Consider the following 19,239-nt stretch of genomic DNA (forward strand, 5'->3'; position numbering starts at 1 on the left):
GTTTGTAATTCTCCCTCTCTTACCCACACACTGACCCACCACCTTCATTTTCTGCACTTTCTGCACTTACCCCCCACCCACCCACCCCACATGAGTGCATTTAACTGTGGGGGAACACCGTTTCCCTTTTGAAGTAACATTACTCCTACATCTCTCTCTCTCTCTCTCGTCTCTCATGGTTTACATTTCAGCTGTGTGTGTGTGTGTGTGTGTATGTGTGTGTGTGTGTCTTCCTGCTGAATAGAGTAAGGCTCCTGTGTGTTGTGTAAAGTGATCGTCTCAGAGCTGCTACAACTCTGCGTTTATTTTTCCCAGGAGTGAGGAAACCTCAAGGCTTGACTCTGAGCCAAACCGTCCATTTTCTCTTGGGAGCAACCGTAGTAGGCAAACACTGTAGTCCCAGTTGTCATAACGCTTTTACACACACACACACACACACACACACACACACACACACACACACACACACACACACACACACACACACACACACAGTCCCGCTGTGACAGTTTGATGTACAGCCAAGGCCCTCGTCCTGTTAATGTTGTCTCAAGCGCACTCCCTACATGAACAAACTGTCTTTCTTCTCTTTCTTTATTTCTAAACTCAATTCGGCTTAATCTGTCTCCCTTCCCTCCCTCCCTCCCCCTCCCTCTCTCTCTCCGTCTCTCTCTCTCTCTCTGCTAACATGTAAGATAGATTGTAGCTACAGTACTCTTACTAATGTCAAAAGCACATGTGGATCCCGCAGTCACTCTTCCTCTCTCTCTCTCTCTACTTCTCTCACATCCTCTCGTTTTATCTCTTTTATCTCCCTCCACTACATGCATGTCCTATTTTTTTCCTCTTCCACTCTACCATCCACCTCTTCATGTTCTGCCTGCTTCTCTCTCTCTCTGTCTTTCTCTGTCTCTCTCTCTCCATCTTCCTGACAGCTCGGAGAGGAAATGGCTTCTGTCTTCCTAACAGCTGTAACAGTCGGATCCCCCCCCTCCCCTTTCTTTCTCTCCCTCTTTCTCTCCTTTTCTTCACCTCCTATGGCCCCAGTCACCCCAACTCCCGTCCTCTCTGCTTGCTTCAACACAGCTCACAGGAGCTGTGCGTGTCTGAGATTGACACGCACACAGTCTCGTTCAAAAACATGCACTCACAGAGGCAGGCACACGCACGCACACATGCACACACACATGCACGCACACACACAGGGTCTTGCACACACTCACTCATACCCACACATGCACAGAAACTCTCTCTCACACACACCCCCGCCCGGCGCCCGCCTACACCTTGCATTCATGCAGCATGTGGCTGACAGCCTCTTGGCAGCAGACAGGGTGTTAAATCTTCCCTCCAGCTCCTTCTTAAGGAAGTGACCCAGTCAGATGGATATTCACACAGTAAGAAGAGACAAGATGAAGGACGGAACGACACGCACTTACAGTATCTCTACAATTCTGCTTTGAGCCTGGTGCTAATACAGGGGATTTTCCAATGCCAAGGACCTCAAATAGCCATACCCCCGCTGCGACCCCCCCATTGCAAAATGGCTTTAATAATTTTTTTAAATTAGTTTAAGAAAATAAAGCTACAATCTACAAGCTTGTAAAACTGTCCACTCTCAGCACAACCATCTCTTCCCTGCTCTCTGCTATCTGTTCATTCTGTTCAGGAACTTTGATTCCACGTCATCATACACAGTTCTGGACATTTGGTTATTTTCAAGCATGTGTTGTACGCATTGCTCCTGCAGGTGTAACACAATAACAAAATCAATCTAACTCAAAGTTGAACAAAATATCAAAATCGAATTTAAACAAAATATCTAACTAAAATTTGACACAAGATCAAGATAATTTTCTTGCTAGTTTTTTCCATAGGTCAGTAGTGTGACAGCAAACCGAGGGCAGATTGGGAGTTGACACGCACACAGTCTCCACGACTTCATGTCTCCACCTCTGGATCCACACTGTAAAACCCTGAGTGTTCATTTAACTCTGAGAGTGTTCAAAGTGAACCAATTGTACATCCTCTGAATTAAATTAACTCTGAGTAGTGTATATATATATATATATATATATATATATATATATATATATATATTATTTTTTATTTTTTTAATGGCGCTACAACAGTGTTCATGCTGTGACCGTGAAATGTGACAGTGGCCCGGCATGAGATCGTCATGGTCACTTGGTATTAGTGGCCCAATCTCAATGTCCACACTCATGAACTTTGATGCGCATCCCCTATAAGTCCACGAGGGCTGTCCCACTGTACAATCTGTGTGATGAGAGAGTGTGCGGACTAGCCAAAACCAGCTCGGGACTGCTGAATTGCTGCCCTCCACACACCCTCCTGTCTAGCATCAGTGTGTCTACATATGGGGTGCACCGACCTCTTTCCCTTCCTAACTGTGCCTTTTGTTGGCTCCCACAGTGTCAGTTTGCTCGCTTCCAGTTCTGGATGCGTAAAATAGTGCCCTGTAAAATCAGCAAGTCCATGAGCGCTGTCCCATTGTAAAATCAGCAAGTCCATGAGCGCTGTCCCATTGTAAAATCACTTGTGCATGAGGCTGTCCCACTGTAAAATCAGCAAGTGCACAAGGGCTGTCTCACAGACTTTTATTAAATAACTTTTTTTTAAAAACGTTTTCCCTATTATTTTATTATTTGGGCAACATACGAAAGGTACTGTAGGTGTGGAAAAATATAGGAATTGGTTCATCCGTTCGCTTCAGAGTTGTTTTCACTTTCAATAGGGTATTCGAGCAATTACAACTCCACATTCCAAATACAGGCTTACAGTATGTTACTTTTCTTTCTCTGAAAACATCATTCCGGTTATCTCCAGGGGTGTTTATCACACCGAGTTGTTTTGCTGGAAGGGGCGGTGTTGTTCTGGCACAGGACTCTATTGTATTCTCATTACTTCAATAGTAGCTGAGTTACCACCATTTCCAGACTCACGTCAGAATATTCACCTGATTTTGACCATATATAAAAGGAATTTGATTACGATGGATGGATGATTATTTGAGCCGAAGCGTGCCATGTCCAACACGGAACATCAGCCTCCATGATGGAGGGGAAAAGACGCAACAAGCAGAGAGCGGAGACTGCTCTGTAGTCTGTACGTTGTTGTTGCATAGCGTTGTGTCTTGTATTTTGTTTATTACAAAGAAGACAAAAAAGGGCAATGGTTCATCTTGCACATTTCTAAATTGTGAAGCTAAGACCGCCCTTCATATAGTCCGGGAGTCAAAGGGTGATTTTTGGCTGAACGTGGTTTCGTCGGTTAAAGTTTTTTTCTCAACTGATTCTTGCTGCTGGGGGTCCCCTCTTAAGGATTCAAGAGGGTGCCCAGTGAAATCCCTTGAGCATTTTTGGGCGGTGAAACCGCCCCTATAAGTGAGATTTGGAAAAATGTACATTTTCCTGCGCTGTGATCTGGGCCCAGGAAATTAGTAGAATTATCCTGCGCTGTGATTGGCCAATCACAGTCTATTCAGGACTGTGATTGGCCAGTGTCACATGACACATGTGCATAGGCCTATATAAGAAAGCATAACTTGAAAAAAACCAAAAATTTGTTTTTTTCAAGTTATGGTTTTGTCCATCATAAAGAGTGTTTCAATAAATGTATTTATCTTTTGTACATGATTGGTTGACTCCATTCAGTATTGTGATTAGCTAGCAAGACACCGCCCACTTCACACAGGGTGTGATTTTTTATTATTAACCCCTTAATGCCCAAAACACTAAAAATGCACCCAAAATAGACTTCTATGGTATTTCATGCAAAATACTTGATCTAATTGCTTAAAATTTGCTTTCTACAGTGTGTATCCATGTAAGTGGATGTGTACAGTGCATTAGATTTAATATTTATGCATTTTTTAATATTAACCCCTTCCTGCCCAGAACAACATAATCTTTAAACTGTGATATTGTACATGCACAGAAATCAAATTAAATCAAATGCATTAGATCTGCTTTCTACACTAGTGGAACCTTTTTCCTTTTGGATGAATGCACATTAACCCTTTCAGGCCTTCCATCTTGAGCATCCTGCACAAAAATATCTACAGAACATATTCCCAATTTGGTGTTTCCCATAGCTTTCCCATAGTGTTTGTATGGCCTCCAGAGGTCCGCGGGGACCCCCTGGCGGACCCCCGGCCGAAAATCTAAACTTTTTTCGGCTTGTCGATCTGCTCTTTTTCGGGCCAAAACGGACGGTACCTCCCTGTCCCTGGGTCGCCCGGCGCCGGCGGAGGGCTCGTTGGATCCGGGCCGGGGGTGCGCACGCGTCGGTGCCTCCCCCGGGTGTCTGGGTGTCTGGGGCTCTGGCCTCTCCCCTGCGTGAAATTTCGCGTGGGGGGAAAGTGGCCACTGGTGCCAGCGGGTATGGACCATGCCCGGAACCGGGGCATGGTCCTGGGGCAGTGTCGGCGCCGCGAGAGGCCCCAAATCCTGGAGGATTCGGAAAAAAGCCAGGATTTCTTCAGAGTCCAGAGCTCCCAGGAAGCTGTGGGCTCACGGCCTCTCCCCTGCGTGAAATTTCGCGTGGGGGGAAAGTGGCCACTGGTGCCAGCGGGTAGCTATGGACCATGCCCGGAACCGGGGCATGGTCCTGGGGCAGTGTCGGCGCCGCGAGGGGTCCCTTGTCCTGGATCTCCGCGTCGTACCTCCCTGTCACCTGCCCGTAGCCCAGGAGGCGTCTGGCTCGTGCCTGCCTCCCTCCTTTGAAAAAGCCTCCCAGGCGATACGCCGACTCGCTCCAGACCGTACCTATGGAGCTTGGCCGTCGCGATGCCCAGCGCGAGGCTCCGTCTCGGGTGGCGGCGCGGGCCCCCTCCTCCTGGATCTCCGCGTCGTACCTCCCTGTCCCCTCCCCGTGGCCCAGGAGGCGTATGGCTCGTCCCTGCCTCCCTCCTGTGAAAAAGTCTCCCGGGCGAGGCGCCGACTTGTTCCAGAACGCACCTATGGAGCTTGGCCGTCGCGAAGCCCGGGGCGAGGCTCCGTCTCGGGGCGGCCCGGGTGGCCCGAGCGGGGCGCCCGGTGGTGGTGGCTGAGGAGAACCATGAAATCGGCCTCTTCCCAGCGGGCTTATGGGAAGAGAGAGGCCTCCGGTCGGGCACGGCCGGTCGGGCACGGCCGGGTGGACGGGCGCCCTGGAGGTCCTCGTGGAGCCCACGAGGATCTGGGCTCTGCCCTGGCCCCCTCCTTTGAAATTCTCTACCGGGAGTCTCTGCAACTTTTCCCATCCCGGATATATGGAACCGGCGTGCAGACGCCGAGGATGGGACGACGGCAGGCCCGAGAGAGGCCTCCGGTCGGACGCGGTAGGGTGGCCTAGCACCCTGGAAGTTCTCGTGGAGCCCACGAGGACCTGGGCTCTGCCATGGCCCCCTCCTTTGAAATTCTCTCCCGGGAGTCTCGCCAACTTTTCCCAGCCCGGATATATGGACCAGCGTGCGGACACTGGGGACACGGACGGCAGGCCTGCCCGAATGCAGGGCCCGCCGTCGGCCACGGTGGCCACTCTAGTCTTGCACTGTGTTCCACGGGAACCACGCCGCCCGCGAGGGCCGTGGAATCCGCTACTTTTTCCTGACCGATAGGCACTCATAGCCCGCCTCTTGCAAGGGCCCCGCCGGCACCTCGTGTGCTTCGGCGGACGCTGCTTGCAGCCTGCAGGGCCGTCACCCCTGCCGTCACTTCGCCCCCGGGCGGGGAGCCGGCCGGTCAGTCCCCCCCGTTCGCGGGGTGGGCCCCGGTCGGCCACCCTAGCCCGGGGCCCGCGGAGGTCGGAGCCGGCTCTGCGCCGTGCGTGCCGTACGGCTGCCTGTGGACCTTGTGTCTCTAGCAGCCTGCTGGCGCCCGGCGCACTCCGGCCGACCCACCGCGGAGCGTGCGGTTCCTGGGAAGGCTGGCGGTCTTCTCACCGCGTTTCGACGAGCCTCCTCGCTCACGGGGGGAGCCGCCACCAGCAACCCGTTGCTTTACGACCTCAGATCAGACGAGACGACCCGCTGAATTTAAGCATATTACTAAGCGGAGGAAAAGAAACTTAACAAGGATTCCCCCAGTAGCGGCGAGCGAAGAGGGAAGAGCCCAGCGCCGAATCCCCGCCCGCGGTGGGCGCGGGAAATGTGGCGTACAGGAGACGGCTGTCGATCGGGGGCCTGAGTCCTTCTGATAGAGGCTCAGCCCGTGGACGGTGTGAGGCCGGTAGCGGCCCCCGTCGCCCCGGGGCAACGTCTCCTCGGAGTCGGGTTGTTTGCGAATGCAGCCCAAAGCTGGTGGTAAACTCCATCTAAGGCTAAATACCGGCATGAGACCGATAGCGGACAAGTACCGTGAGGGAAAGTTGAAAAGAACTTTGAAGAGAGAGTTCAACAGGGCGTGAAACCGTTAAGAGGTAAACTGGTGGGGTCCACGCAGTCTGCCCGGAGGACTCAACCCGGCCGGGGATCTCCCTTTCAGGGGGACCCCGCCCCGGGCGCTGCCGTGCCCTCGCCGGGCGCACTTTCTCCGCTGCGCTGCGTCGCGACCAGCTCTGGGTCGGCCTGGAAGGGCTCGCGGCGAAGGTGGCTCAGGTTGCTCGCGCGCCTGAGCTTTACGGGGAGTCGCCAAAAGATGGCGGCCCCCCTCCGGACGCGCACTTCATGTTTGTGAACAACTTGGCGCCAAATGACTCGTAAACGACCTGATTCTGGGTCAGGGTCTCGTAAGTAGCAGAGCGGCTGTATGACCGCGATCTATTGAGAGTCAACCCTCGATCCAACCTTTTGTCCGGGACGCCGGGGCCGGCACGTGGCCCCCCGGCGTACCTGACGTTAAACTAACAACCTTTTTCAGAGCGCGCCGCACTCCCAGGGGTGACGGCGCCTCCCGGGAACGGGGCAGATTCAGCGGGGAAAGAACACCCTGTTGAGCTTGACTCTGTTGAGGAGCAGGCTTGTCCCCGGCCCGGGGACGGAGGCTTCTCCCCGCCCGGCAGGGGCCAGGCCCGGGCCTGGCCTCTGCCGGGTCCAAGGCGCTAAGTCCATGATAGTCCCATGGGCGCGCCAGGCCGTTTTTACCACCAGGTCCACGCGGTGCTTTGGCCGCGGCCTGCCACTCCACTTAACGCCCGCCGAGGGGTGCTTAAGAGTGGGTCCGCGGGACCGGCCGGTGTGCCGGGTCCAACGCGCTAAGTCCATAATAGTCCCATGGGCGCTCGTCGCCGTTTGTACCACCAGGTCCACGCGGTGCTTTGGCCGCGGCCTGCCACTTCACTTAACGCCCGCCGAGGGGTTCTTAAGAGTGGGTCCACGGGACCGCCTGGAGAGCCGGGTGTCCCCCGGAGGCGTGGGTCCCCCGGACTGGAGCGAGTACCCAGCTTCGAGGCTCCCTGGGCCGGGTCGAAGCCTCCCCGGGGGTCCCTGGGGTCCCTGGCCGGAGAGGCCCGAGCCGACCGGCCGAGTGGCCAGGCTCGAGCCTCTGGAGCCTGGACTGGAGCGAGCACCCAGCTTGGGGGCTCCCTGGGCCGGGTCGAGGCCTCCCCGGGGTTCCCTGGGGGTCCCCAGCCGTGGGTCTGGAAAAAGGACAAAGTCCTGTGGTCGAAAAAGAGCAGATCCACAAGCCTGGATAGGCCTGTGGTGGCCGCGGGGCGCAATACCGCCGGCGTCCACAAGGCGTCCTCGGTCCCTGGTCCCCATCGGGGGTCCATGGACCACCTCCTACCCAGGGACGGTGGCTCCCGGGGCGGGTAGAGCGGGCGAGTGTGCACCCGGCACTGTGCCGTGAGGCACTGGGCTCCCTGGCCCTTGCCCTGTGTGAAGGGGAGAGCCAGGGAGAAGGGCCGACTGGTGCCATCTAGTAGGTAGGGACCATGCCCAGGAAGAGGCCTCTTCCTGGGGCAGCGATGGGCCACGGACCGTGGCCCATACAAACACATATTCCAATTTCATGCGCTAAATCAATATTTTTGCATAAAATGCCATAAAAAACGTTTTTTGTTTTGGGCATTTAAGGGTTAATGACTAAAAGATGGTTGGCCTCAAAGGGTTAATATGCATTCATCCAAAAGGAAACATGACCAGTTCCACTATTAGACTTAGTAGAAAGCAGATCTGATGCATTTGATTTGGTTTCTGTGCATGTTATATTTCACAATATCACAGTTTAAAGATTAAGTTGTTCTGGGAATGAAGGGGTTAATATTTAAAAGTTTACAAATATTAAATCTAATGCACTGTACACATCCACTTACATGGATACACACTGTAGAAAGCAAATTTTAAGCAATTAGATCAAGTATTTTGCATGAAATACCATAGAAGTCTATTTTGGGTGCATTTTTAATGTTTTGGGCATTAAGGGGTTAATAATAAAAAATGCTCAAGGGATTTCACTGGGCACCCTCTTGAATCCTTAAGAGGGGACCCCCAGCAGCAAGAATCAGTTGAGAAAAAAACTTTAACCGACGAAACCACGTTAAGCCCCATGACTCCCGGACTAATAAGATGTACGCTGCAAAGCTGCAGCTGGGATACAGCCTGTCATGTACTGTATGCCTACTGTATATCTCCGCTTTGTCTGGGAAGGGCATTTTTCTTTTAGTAGAAGGTGCTTTTTTCAAAGCAAAATTGATCCCAGTCAAGGGAGCAGTGCTTAGGGTGGATAGCTTGGGCCAATGCCATTCAATTTGAAGGAAAGAAGTAGAAGTTGCTAAGAGTAGGAAAATAAATAAGGAAAAGGATCCTCTGTTTCAGAAAACAGTCAGTCAGAGCCGCAAAGGAATAGGTGACATGGAAATGAAATATTGTGTGCAAGCTGTCGACTCAACCGTTAATCCTCAGCTAGAGAGAGAGAGAGAGACGGTGAGTGTGGGAAAGTAGTCGTGTGTGTGTGTGTGTGTGTGTGTGTGTGTGTGTGTGTGTGAGAAAGAAGATTCCCTCCATCTGTTTCCAACACAGAAGGATCCCCAAGGACCTCATCTCACAGATCCTACTGTCACTCACACACACACATACAGTAGAACACACACTCACAGACCTACAGAACACTCACACTATGCAGGATCAAACTGTAACTGTGCTGTACACAGACATCGCACACACATGCGCCCGCACTTGGCATGTTCACACATAGATACAGACATGTATCACGCATGCACACACACGCACAAGCACACACACATGGCTGAGATAAGTTTCAGAAAAGGGTGAGGTAATAATAGAACCATATATTCGGTGTGTGTGCGTATTTGTGTTCCTGAGGTAGTTTAGGGGTATAAAGGATGAAGGCTGTTTGCTCAGGTCAGTAGGGGTCAGGGTTGGGTCAGGAATTGACTTGAGATGAGGCCATTAAAAAAGGATTCCAGAGTGTGTCCGTTAACCCTAACCTCAGTGGCGTGTGTTTGTGTGTGTATGTGTGTGTGTGTGTGTGTGTGTGTGTACGCACGCACGCAGGCAGCTGCACACTAAATATTTTGTGCACCACTTTGCATCCTCACTTTTTCCTCAATTTCCATGTGCAGCCACTATGTGCACACACTATACGTGTGTGTGTGTGTGTGTGTGTGTGTGTAAGCTTGCACGTACAGTAAGTGCATGTCCACCTGTGCGTTCAGCCCAGTGTGCAGCAGTTAACTCTCCACACACCTGTGTCATTTCTCTGAGGGGATTGACAAGTGCTGAACTTTGACGCTTCATCATCATCATTGTCATCATCACATTCCCCACCAGGCATATTTAGCCTATGAACCCCAGACTGGGGTTCATTAGAGTGCAAAAAGTGAAAGCCTCATCTTCACTGTGATTTACGCCCCCACACTTCCTCTTAACCGCTTTCAACCTGGCTTCCCTTTTTTGGGCATGTCATTATAGGTGAAAAGTTTAACACATTTTCAAACGATTTCACTTTTTTTTTTAAACAATCCAAAATAGCAGATCTACAAGATCCCAACTGTGATTTAGTCATGACTCATGATCTCAAGGAGTTAGCTGCAGGTCATGCTGAGACCAGCAGTTGGTATCCTTTGTGTTTGTCTCCTGAAAGGAAAAGGTTGCGTTTGTTTGTCTGAGAATTTTCGATCAGACTGTCTCGTCCACTCGTCCGCGAATATATATATTTTTAACCTGATTGTTACAATCCCCCGCACTGAAAGTTTGCGACATTTTGAAGATTTAAAGACAACCGCACTGCTCGTCAATAAAACCCATTGGCAGTTACCCTGTACTTGGTCTCGCGTATCCAGATGACTCCGGCTACCAATGCGTCTAGCGATATATAAATTCAAATGTATTTGCTAGTACAGCGGCGAGGACGGCCACTAACAAACCCACGCCGGTTGAATTGAAAACAAAATGATCCCAATAATATTTTTTTTATCTCGGAATAGTTTCCATCCAGTTTTAGCAAACTACATTGATGATTGAAATTCTTTATTAGGAATAACCCCTTGAGATGTAGCATCTTGCTTTTGTAATTTCATGTCAGCAGACATATCGGTAGGTGGAGATCTCGAATCGTCTGCCTACGCAAGACTATCCGGTGCTTTAAAAAGGACCTCTAGCGACATTTTTTTTTCTTTTTTTCTTTCTTTCTTTCTCTTTTTTTTGGTGTGACCTCTGGCTGACCTGGGAGTTCAAGCTGCCCAGACAGGCCCATGTCTCACCCATCAGGACAGGCCGGTGTGTCCCAGCCAGGCATGTGGTTTTTAGATAAGAGCGCTGAGCAGCAAAGCTGATTCATGGCTCTGTCACTGACACTGGCCCGCATCCGCCTCCCACGGACCAGCACTTTTATAGCAGCACAATACACATTTAGTGACAAATCAAGCAGCATGCGCTCTCTTCTGTTTGTTACATTAAGAGATCAGTTTTCACAGAAAGAAGACAGGCGAGGGTTTAAACTTTGTGTCCCCGCCTACTCTGTGACCTTGGCTGTGATGAGATATAAAAGTTTTCTTTTAACAGTGACAGTTTGGACGGAACCTCACCCAAACGTGCGCGCACACGCACACACGCACACACACACACACACACACACACACACTCTGACCAGGCTCTGAACTCCTGTACTGTTTTCACCAGTAGATTTGGGATGGCTGTGCCAAGACGACCTTACCACGACCTTGGAACTAAACTCACACCGCTGAAATCTTTCTGTTGCCACCTCTTCATAACGGCCTCCCCTTCCCTTCCCCTTGCCTCACCCCCCCCCCCTGCATTCAAGTCAGGAGAAAATGACCATCATCCACATGAAGAGGATTAGGTCTTTTTCTCTCCTTCACAGTAAGCTCTCTCTCTCTCTCTCTCTCCCTCTCTCTTTTTCCCCTCTCTCTCTCTTTCTCCCTCTCTCTACCTTCCTCTCTGAGTTCCCTCATTCTCCTGGTTGCTGGCTGCTTGTCCAGCAGCAGGGCCACAACAATGTTTCACAGTCTAATTACAGGTCAATTAGAGTGTTTGTGGCCTGTGTGTGTGTCCTACTGCCAGCTCTCTGCTCAGACCTGGACTGAATGAGATATCATTTCATGTGGAGATCAGGCCCAGAGCGGAACCCCCATCATCCTCACCCCACCACCCGTCTCTCTCAATGGGTGCAGGCTCCCCCACCCAACCCACCCACCCTGCCTTTCCCAACCCACACACATGGCACACACAACACTCGCCATCTTAAAGCAAGGGGGCCTCCGGGATGCAGGCCAGGGGATTATGAGAATATTCATGGCCAGATAAAGGGCTGGGCGGTTGAATGACCGTGTTTGGGGGCTCATCTCTTAGGTAAACAGGGGCCCTAAATGGAGGTTCTTATACCCCCCCAACCCCTCCTTTTTTCTCCTGCGGCTGTGCGAGGAACAGACACCGGCCACTCTGTCCACTTCTTTGTGTGTGTGTGTGTGTGTGTGTGTGTGTGTTGCATTTCCGCGAGGCCCTGAAAAGAAGAGCCTTGTTGTGGCCTTTTTTCTTTTCTTTATCCTTGTTGCCTTTTTGTGGGGACAAACAGATGGTTCTGACCGAAGTAAATATGTTTCTCACAGTTTCTGTCTTTGCATGTTGATGGGGTTTTTACATGGCTCTTTGTTGTTTTTATTTCATTTGATTAATTATTTATTTTTCAAAGCCCCCCCCCCCATGGTTTACTGATCTCCTGAAAGCTGCCGAAGGCTCATTCTGATGTTGTTAAAAATCCCTCTAGATTAGGAGTGAATGGCTGACGGTTGTTGCCTTTCTGATCCATGCAGGCTCACGTCCAGCATCTCCCGAGGTAACTTGAATCAGAAATGATTCATTGCCAAGGACCAGACTTGTACAGTTCATTTGCTTTGGCATGTAGTGGTGCAGTGACAACACTGGGCCAACGGTTGGGGCAAAAGGGGGAAACCTTCGTTAGCCAAGTACATTTGCACCGACCCGTAATTTGCGCCCTACATTTAACCACATGAACCCTCATGTCCCTATCCTGGGCATGTCATACTAGGCGAACATTCAGCAAAAAAAGAATCAAATCTACAAGCTCACAACGCCGCCTCGAGCTTGTAGATGGGCTATTTTCAGCAAAGGGATTTGGTGTAGAGGGAAAAGAGGAGGGGACAAAGTACCGACCCCTTGGGGAACTTAATCAAATAATTATATATGGTTTAAGTGGTTAACTCATCCTAACTTGTAGAACAGTGGGCAGATATTGAGCAGATATTGGGGAGCAGTGTCTGGCTCAAGGACACTTCAACACCATGCCGGGAGGAGCTGGGTTTGAACCGGGAACCTTTCAATTCTCAGGCTCTACCGCCCAGGTGTGATTGCTGGTGGTACAGTAACTGTATTTAAAAAAATACATGTTGGTAAAGTGAACACTTGACTGGTCCTTGATCAAGGCACTTAACGCACTAATCATAAGATGTAATGTTATGTGGTAGTGCTGGGCAACTTCAAGGTGTTACTATGATGTGTCTGTGTGAAGTATGGTCTTGCTGTTAAAAGAGCGTTCCCCTGATAAATAACCGTCAAAAACAATGGTACCAGATTACAACAAAACTGAGCATGAACTCCTCTGACTGTCTCTTCCTGACAGTCCTGTGAGAGCCTTGCTGGTTGACCTGTATATTAAGCCTCCATTACGGTTAGCCTGTCTTATCCCAGGCCACATCTAAACCCTGTTGAGCTTTGAAGAGTGAGCCAGGGGTTTTCCCCCTCTTTTACCAATGTGACAGGCAGCCCCTCCTACACGCCTTTCCTCCCTCCCTCCCTCAACCCCTCTCTCTTTTATTTCTCCAGGTCAGACAGATGTTGGTTGTAATCCTTCTCTGATTGGCCGGGATTGAGTTATGTTGTCCTGTGGTCAGGGGTGGTATAGCCCACACGGGTGAACTTTGACAGTTTGCTTTGAGCCGTGTGTGTGTGTGTGTGTGTGTGTGTGTGTGTGTGTGTGTGTGTGAGATTCTGTCCAGGCGAGTGCATGTACGGTGGTTGTGCCTTTTTCGTGAGTGTGCACAGGTGTGTGTGTGTGTGTGTGTGTGTGTGTGTGTGTGTGTGTGTGTGTGGGAATGGAGTACCCCAGGGTTAGGTTTCACGTCCACACCTGCCACGGTGCTGTGTCAGTGGGCTGTGTTCTCTCAGCCCCTGATCCTTAATACCTCCATTAGGTGTTGTAATCTCCCCCCAGCCCACTGCCATTGTGCCTGGACGTGTTAACACAGTATCAAAGCAAGGGGAATTTCTTCTCCTGCCACCTGCCAGTCGTGTGCGTGTGTGTGGTGAGGGGAGGTGGGGGCAATGTGTGTATAATATATATATATATATATATATTGTCGGGTAGAAGCCTTGTTTATCCATTTCTTTTTCTTATATATAAATGCTATTGGTCACCCTTTATGTCTCTCTGTTGGTTATGCAAATATTTAACCAATGTAGCTCATCTTATACTTTAATTTTTTTTTCAAGAATACGAAAATATTAGATGATCTATAAACTCACAGAGTGTCACGGTGCGAAGTGCTGTGGGCTTGTAGATCTGCTATTTTATATTTGTAGCAGTGTCAGTTTGAAAGTGGTTAACCAATGAAAAGTATTAGAGCTTCTGAATAAATCTCATGACTGGATTAGATCCATTTGAACATCAGGAAAATATTTGGTTTTGGACATACAAGGTTGCTTATGCTGTTTTACAGGGCTAGGAGTTTGTGTGTTTCCCAATTCTTCTTAAATGACATTCTCAGTTCTGCTAGTGTTTGGCATCGTGCACGTGTGTGCGTTCACGTGTGTGTGTGTGTGTCTTTGCCCTGAAGGGCTGCCGTGCGCCTTTTATTTATCAAGAAAGGGGATACCTCTGCGCCCGGGTTCCCATCAAAAGGGACGAGCCCCCTTCGCGTCCAGGTTCAGTTACACTCCAAAGCACGCACACGTCTCACCTTTGTGCCGACCTGAAATGGACACTTAAGACCCCCGTTCCTCCGAGGTCTAACCATTCAACAATTGACAACCAAGGTGTCTTTTAAATTCCTTCTTTTTTTTTTTTACCACTGTTTTCGTTGAGCCTCATTCCTGTCCAAAGCCATGACAATAGATGTTGTCAATAGCTCTTCATCACATCTGGTGTGACCGACCGATCAGGACAGAGCAGTGCTGGGTTTGCATTTCTTTGAAGCCGGTGTTTGAGTTTCAGCTTGGTGAAGATCCAGACAGATTATCCATGGATAGAGAGAGAGAGATGTGGAGCTGGAGAGAGAGACAAGTTCGGCGCTACAAAACTACTGCCTACTTTTCAGTGGTGGTCTGGACCCCCGACCCCCCCCCCCCCCTTCAGACACTGTTTAATTAGCGATTAAGACTCGCCTCAGATGAGGCCTCGTGTGACGCTACACAGTTGGTGGAAGGACTGCTTTTTCCCCAACACACTCTCTCACCACAATAGGAACCCCAGTGAAGAAAAGAAGTTGCTGGATGTTCTCCAATATATTTTCTCTTCCGCACCCCTTTCATGTGGAATGTTGTTGTTATGGTATCTCCTTCAGTCCATTAGCCATGTGCCCCCCAGAGGGGACATACCATGTCATGGGGGGGTAACGGAGCTTTGATGTGGTGTGTGATTTAACTGGAAAGTGTACACACAAGCCCCTGTCTTCTCCATCAGATGTGTGAAGTGGTCCGTTCCTGCCCTGAGGTCTGCTAGTCAGTGTCATATCGGACCATCTGGTGTTATGGTGATGGGCGGGAGAACTGCTACCTGATGCACAGTGGCTCCGTTACTGGTAGAGCCAGAGCCATGCATTGGTATTGGCAATTATACAGCCGATGTGTACCGATTTTTTACCACTTTTCAAACTGACATCCCTATTTTGAGCTTGTCATATTAGTCGATGTTCACAGCACGTTGCGACGGGTTGTGAGCTTGTAGATGTGCTATTTTTTAAATTGTATTTGTTTTTTTGAGTGTAAGTTACAGGAATTGTTCTCAAATAGCAACGTTAATCAAATCAAGATGTTTTTCAAATTGATTAGAAAATGTTGCACTTTTTGATGAAATATGGGTCATAACATCCATCATCGGTGGTCTAGGACTCTCCAAAATCGAGATCGGCGTCGGAGCCAAAACTCTGGCATCGGTCAGCCTCTAGTTAACGGATCTGTTTAAAGTTGTGCCTGCGTTGTGTCGCTGGCTCGGCCTGGGAAGGCTATAGGGCCGTCGAAGCATGGAGCCATAGTGGTCCCAGAGACCACTTGGTTTCCCAACCACGTGTACCACTGCTGGGATCATCATATGCTACCATATTTGTTTTTCACCTGTCCCTTCCTTCCCTTCTTTTCAGATTTGACCCAGAGAATTACTGTGGATGAACGATGTGTGTGTGTGTGTGTGTGTGAGAGCAGATATGGCAACACTACCCATAACACAACAGTGTATCCTCAATTTAATGACTCCTTTAACTGAACACCTTGGAAAGCACCTTGTGTGTTTGTTTGGTGTGAACATTACCAGACTATGGACCAGAGGCCTCACTAGCCTACTTTTCTTTGTGTCTCTCTGCAGAGAAAGTGCGTGAGATCCAGGAGAAACTGGAACTATTCATAGAAGCTCTTCACAAGGAGAAATAGGAGATCCAGGTATTTGTTTCCTTCTTAAATCTCATTACATCGCGCTAGTTAAACAATGGGCCTGAGCAGGATTGCTACAGTACAAAGCCTTAGCACACTGTACTATAGCCTTCACAATGTCCATTGTGCCTAACCTGTTGAGTGTACAGTGTTGTGTTTATTATTGTCTACTTAGATTGGGATTAGGGATGCAAACAATTCAGGTTTAAATATGATGTGATAACAAAGCACTCTTCAATAGCAGAACCCGATATAACATATCAGGAATCAAAGCAAAGCAATGTCATCAGAGAGAGAGCAGCCTTTTATGTGGGAAAGAAATGTAGAATAGATTATTACAGTATATCTAGAGTTTACATGTGCTGCTAGAAATCAAAGTAATGTTGTTGTTTTTTGTTTTCGGGGCGGGAAGGTGCTTGAATTTCTATTACAGTTTTTACAGTGTTTTAAATGTATTATTGTGGGTAACTGTACTAGTCATCAACAGCAAATCATTCACCTGTAATGTGCTGGAATCTGACTTTGAAAAACCCTGTCCGAACCCTTTGCATCTCCAATCATTTTGTGTCCAGATTTTTCTGTGCATGTCTGTGTTGTTCAGTGAAAGTATTGCATCATATCATAGGCTATGTAGATCTGCTATTGTTTAAACACTTTCACCCATGACATGCCCAAAATAGGCACACCAGGGTGAAAGTGGTTGAATGCTCAAATGAAGAAGTCGTTTGGGCGTGTCCTTACATTGTATGTGATGTGTTCTCTCTCTCTCTCCTCTGGTTTTTGCAGACCCATTGAGAGCTAGCCTGCGGATCGCTGCAACGCAATGCACTGAACAAAGACAACTAATTTAGACCCTTTGTAAATGACTGCCTCACCTAAACCCTCCACCCCCCCCTCCTCCTCCACCACCACCACCCATCTGATTCTAAACTCCACAGCTCTGCTTACCGCCTGCTCATGCACAGAAGAAAAGGACAGTGAGCAGACTTTATTTTTCTTTTCTTTACTTTTTTTTTTTTTTTTTACTTGCTACCAGTAAACCCAGTGACTAGAGGTGAAGTGTGTCTTGTTCCATGGCTGTGCAGCACCAGTAAACCCAGTGACTCGAGGTGAAGTGTGTCTGGGTCCAGCTGACCCAGCGCCATACAGACGGAAAGGAGAGCTCTTCGCCATGCCTTCCCAGTTCTCCCAGCTCTCCCAGTCACAGTCCCATGCCTCGGTTAGTGCAGGTAAACTCACTGCATCTGCATCAGCCCTCGGATTTCCTCCATCGCACACTGGAGCCTAAATACTGGGAGCCCAGGAGGACGAGAAACTATTTTAACACTTGAGCAATCCCCCCAATGCCTACCTCCCTTGTGTTTCCCTTGTTTTCAATAAATAAGGATGTCGTTCGTACGCGCTGTTCTCCCCCCACTTTCTTTTTCTCCTGTGGTGTGTGTGTGCGTGCATGTGTGTGTACGCATTCAGGTTGCATTCGCTGTACATTGCTTGTGTGTCCAGTAAAACGATTCTTGATTGGTGAGACAGCCTTGGCCTTTTCATAATTCTGCCTCACCTGTTGGCCCTGGTTTGCTACGTTACCCGAGACATTCAGTTTTTGTCTCTAGGTAACCCTCAACTTATGCTTAAGTCCCAACACACACATTAGCTAGGCATCTTGAGTTAGTTGTATCTCTAAACAGGAAATTGTTTGGTTCCAGTTAGTTCTGGATAAATCTTTAAGTTGTAAAGGGACTAGGGGGTTCAACAATGGATGAGCTGCTATGAACTCTCCAAGTGTAAGAAAGAATATAGAGTATAGATTTATTGGGTTCGATTTGACAGAGATCTCTGTAGGCCCTTCTGCTAACCTCTAATTCGGTCCGTGTGTGTGTGTGTGTGTGTGTGTGTGTGTGTGTATGAGCGAGAGAAAGAAATAGATTGTGTGCGTGTGTGCGTTTCATCTTAGGTGCTGTGCCATGAACATTTCTTTTCATATCTACGCTAGCTTGTCTTTGGCTTCAGCTTATTGGAGGTGAAGTCTGTCCATCACGTCAGTTGGTCCAATCACAAACTCACTGGGGTTCCAGCATCATCATGGGTGGCTTAGTTAAAACGGACACAGAATCAAGTTGTTGGCATCTTTCAATGACACACACAAAAATGGGGAAACTGTAATGTCACGTTAGATTTTTTTTTGTTTTGTTTTCCAAAAGAAATCCTAAAACAGTCACTCGTCTACTAATCACTGTTCTGCTTCTGTCTCTCTCCTCTTCATGCTATTGTATTGCTTTTCTCGTTTCCTCTCTTCCTTTCCTCTGTGGCTTTGTCCATTGTTGCTCTCTCTTCCATCTCCCTCCTGTCCTTCCCTCACACTTTCTCTCTCCTCTCGCTTGATAAACAATCTGATGACTGTTTTACTGATTGGGGACAGAGGTCCAAAAGTGACTTCAGCCACAGTCATATGTGTATATGAGTATATATATATATATACATACACAATACTTTATGGACTTGTTAATAATAAATTATGGAGCTGTTATCACATACAGTCGCTGTATGGACAGTGAGTGTAACAGAATATCCATGGTTGGTTTAAAAAACAAAAGTACAGTAATAGCATATTTCTCTTTTATGTTGTAGAATGTAATGTTTGCATGGTGTACCCCGACAGATGTGCTTTATTTATTAAATTTGATTGTGTTTAAACCAATACAAAAAAGTGAAAATAAAATAAATAAGTCATTTTTCCATCATGTGTCCTCCTGAGTCCTGTGCAGGTGATGTTACTTACATTTCTCCTTTGGAGTTTAAAACAGTCGTTCAACTGAAGCAATCAAAATATGAAATATGTGATAATTTACGTGGTATCGGATCGCCATAGACTGGCATACTTGCCGATGCCAGCATTTTAGGCTGTATGGGCAGCTTTTTCTATACTCGTATCGGTATCGGAACAACTCTAATTTCACTGTGTAATAAGTGAAAAGACCAAAACAGTCAGTTATATTTACTGCAGTGACCAGGGGAGTGGTTTCAAAGGACGTCTGTGGCCGTGAAGGTAAAGCAGTTGTCTGGGAATCGGAAGGTTCCCGGTTCGATCCTGGCTCTTTCCGGCATTGTGTTGAAGTGTCCTTGAGCAAGACATTGAACGACTAACTGCTCCCTGGGGC

General features: G+C 48.6%; 1 protein-coding gene across 7 annotated transcripts in view; it reads left to right on the forward strand.

The window, feature by feature from the left end:
* The window catches only part of opa1 (OPA1 mitochondrial dynamin like GTPase), a 58,199-nt gene extending 39,373 nt beyond the window's left edge, over positions 1-18,826 (forward strand). For all 7 annotated transcript variants that reach the window (XM_080431980.1, XM_080431981.1, XM_080431985.1 and 4 more), the window contains 2 exons: positions 16,020-16,093; positions 16,871-18,826. In XM_080431980.1, the coding sequence (XP_080288106.1) occupies positions 16,020-16,084 (65 nt within the window). In that variant the 3' untranslated portion in view covers positions 16,085-16,093; positions 16,871-18,826. The remainder of the gene's footprint in view (positions 1-16,019; positions 16,094-16,870) is intronic.
* The last annotated feature ends 413 nt before the right edge of the window (positions 18,827-19,239 follow it).

This window comes from Gymnoscopelus braueri, assembly GCF_963280865.1.
Source record: "Gymnoscopelus braueri genome assembly, chromosome: 6".
NCBI lineage: Eukaryota > Metazoa > Chordata > Actinopteri > Myctophiformes > Myctophidae > Gymnoscopelus > Gymnoscopelus braueri.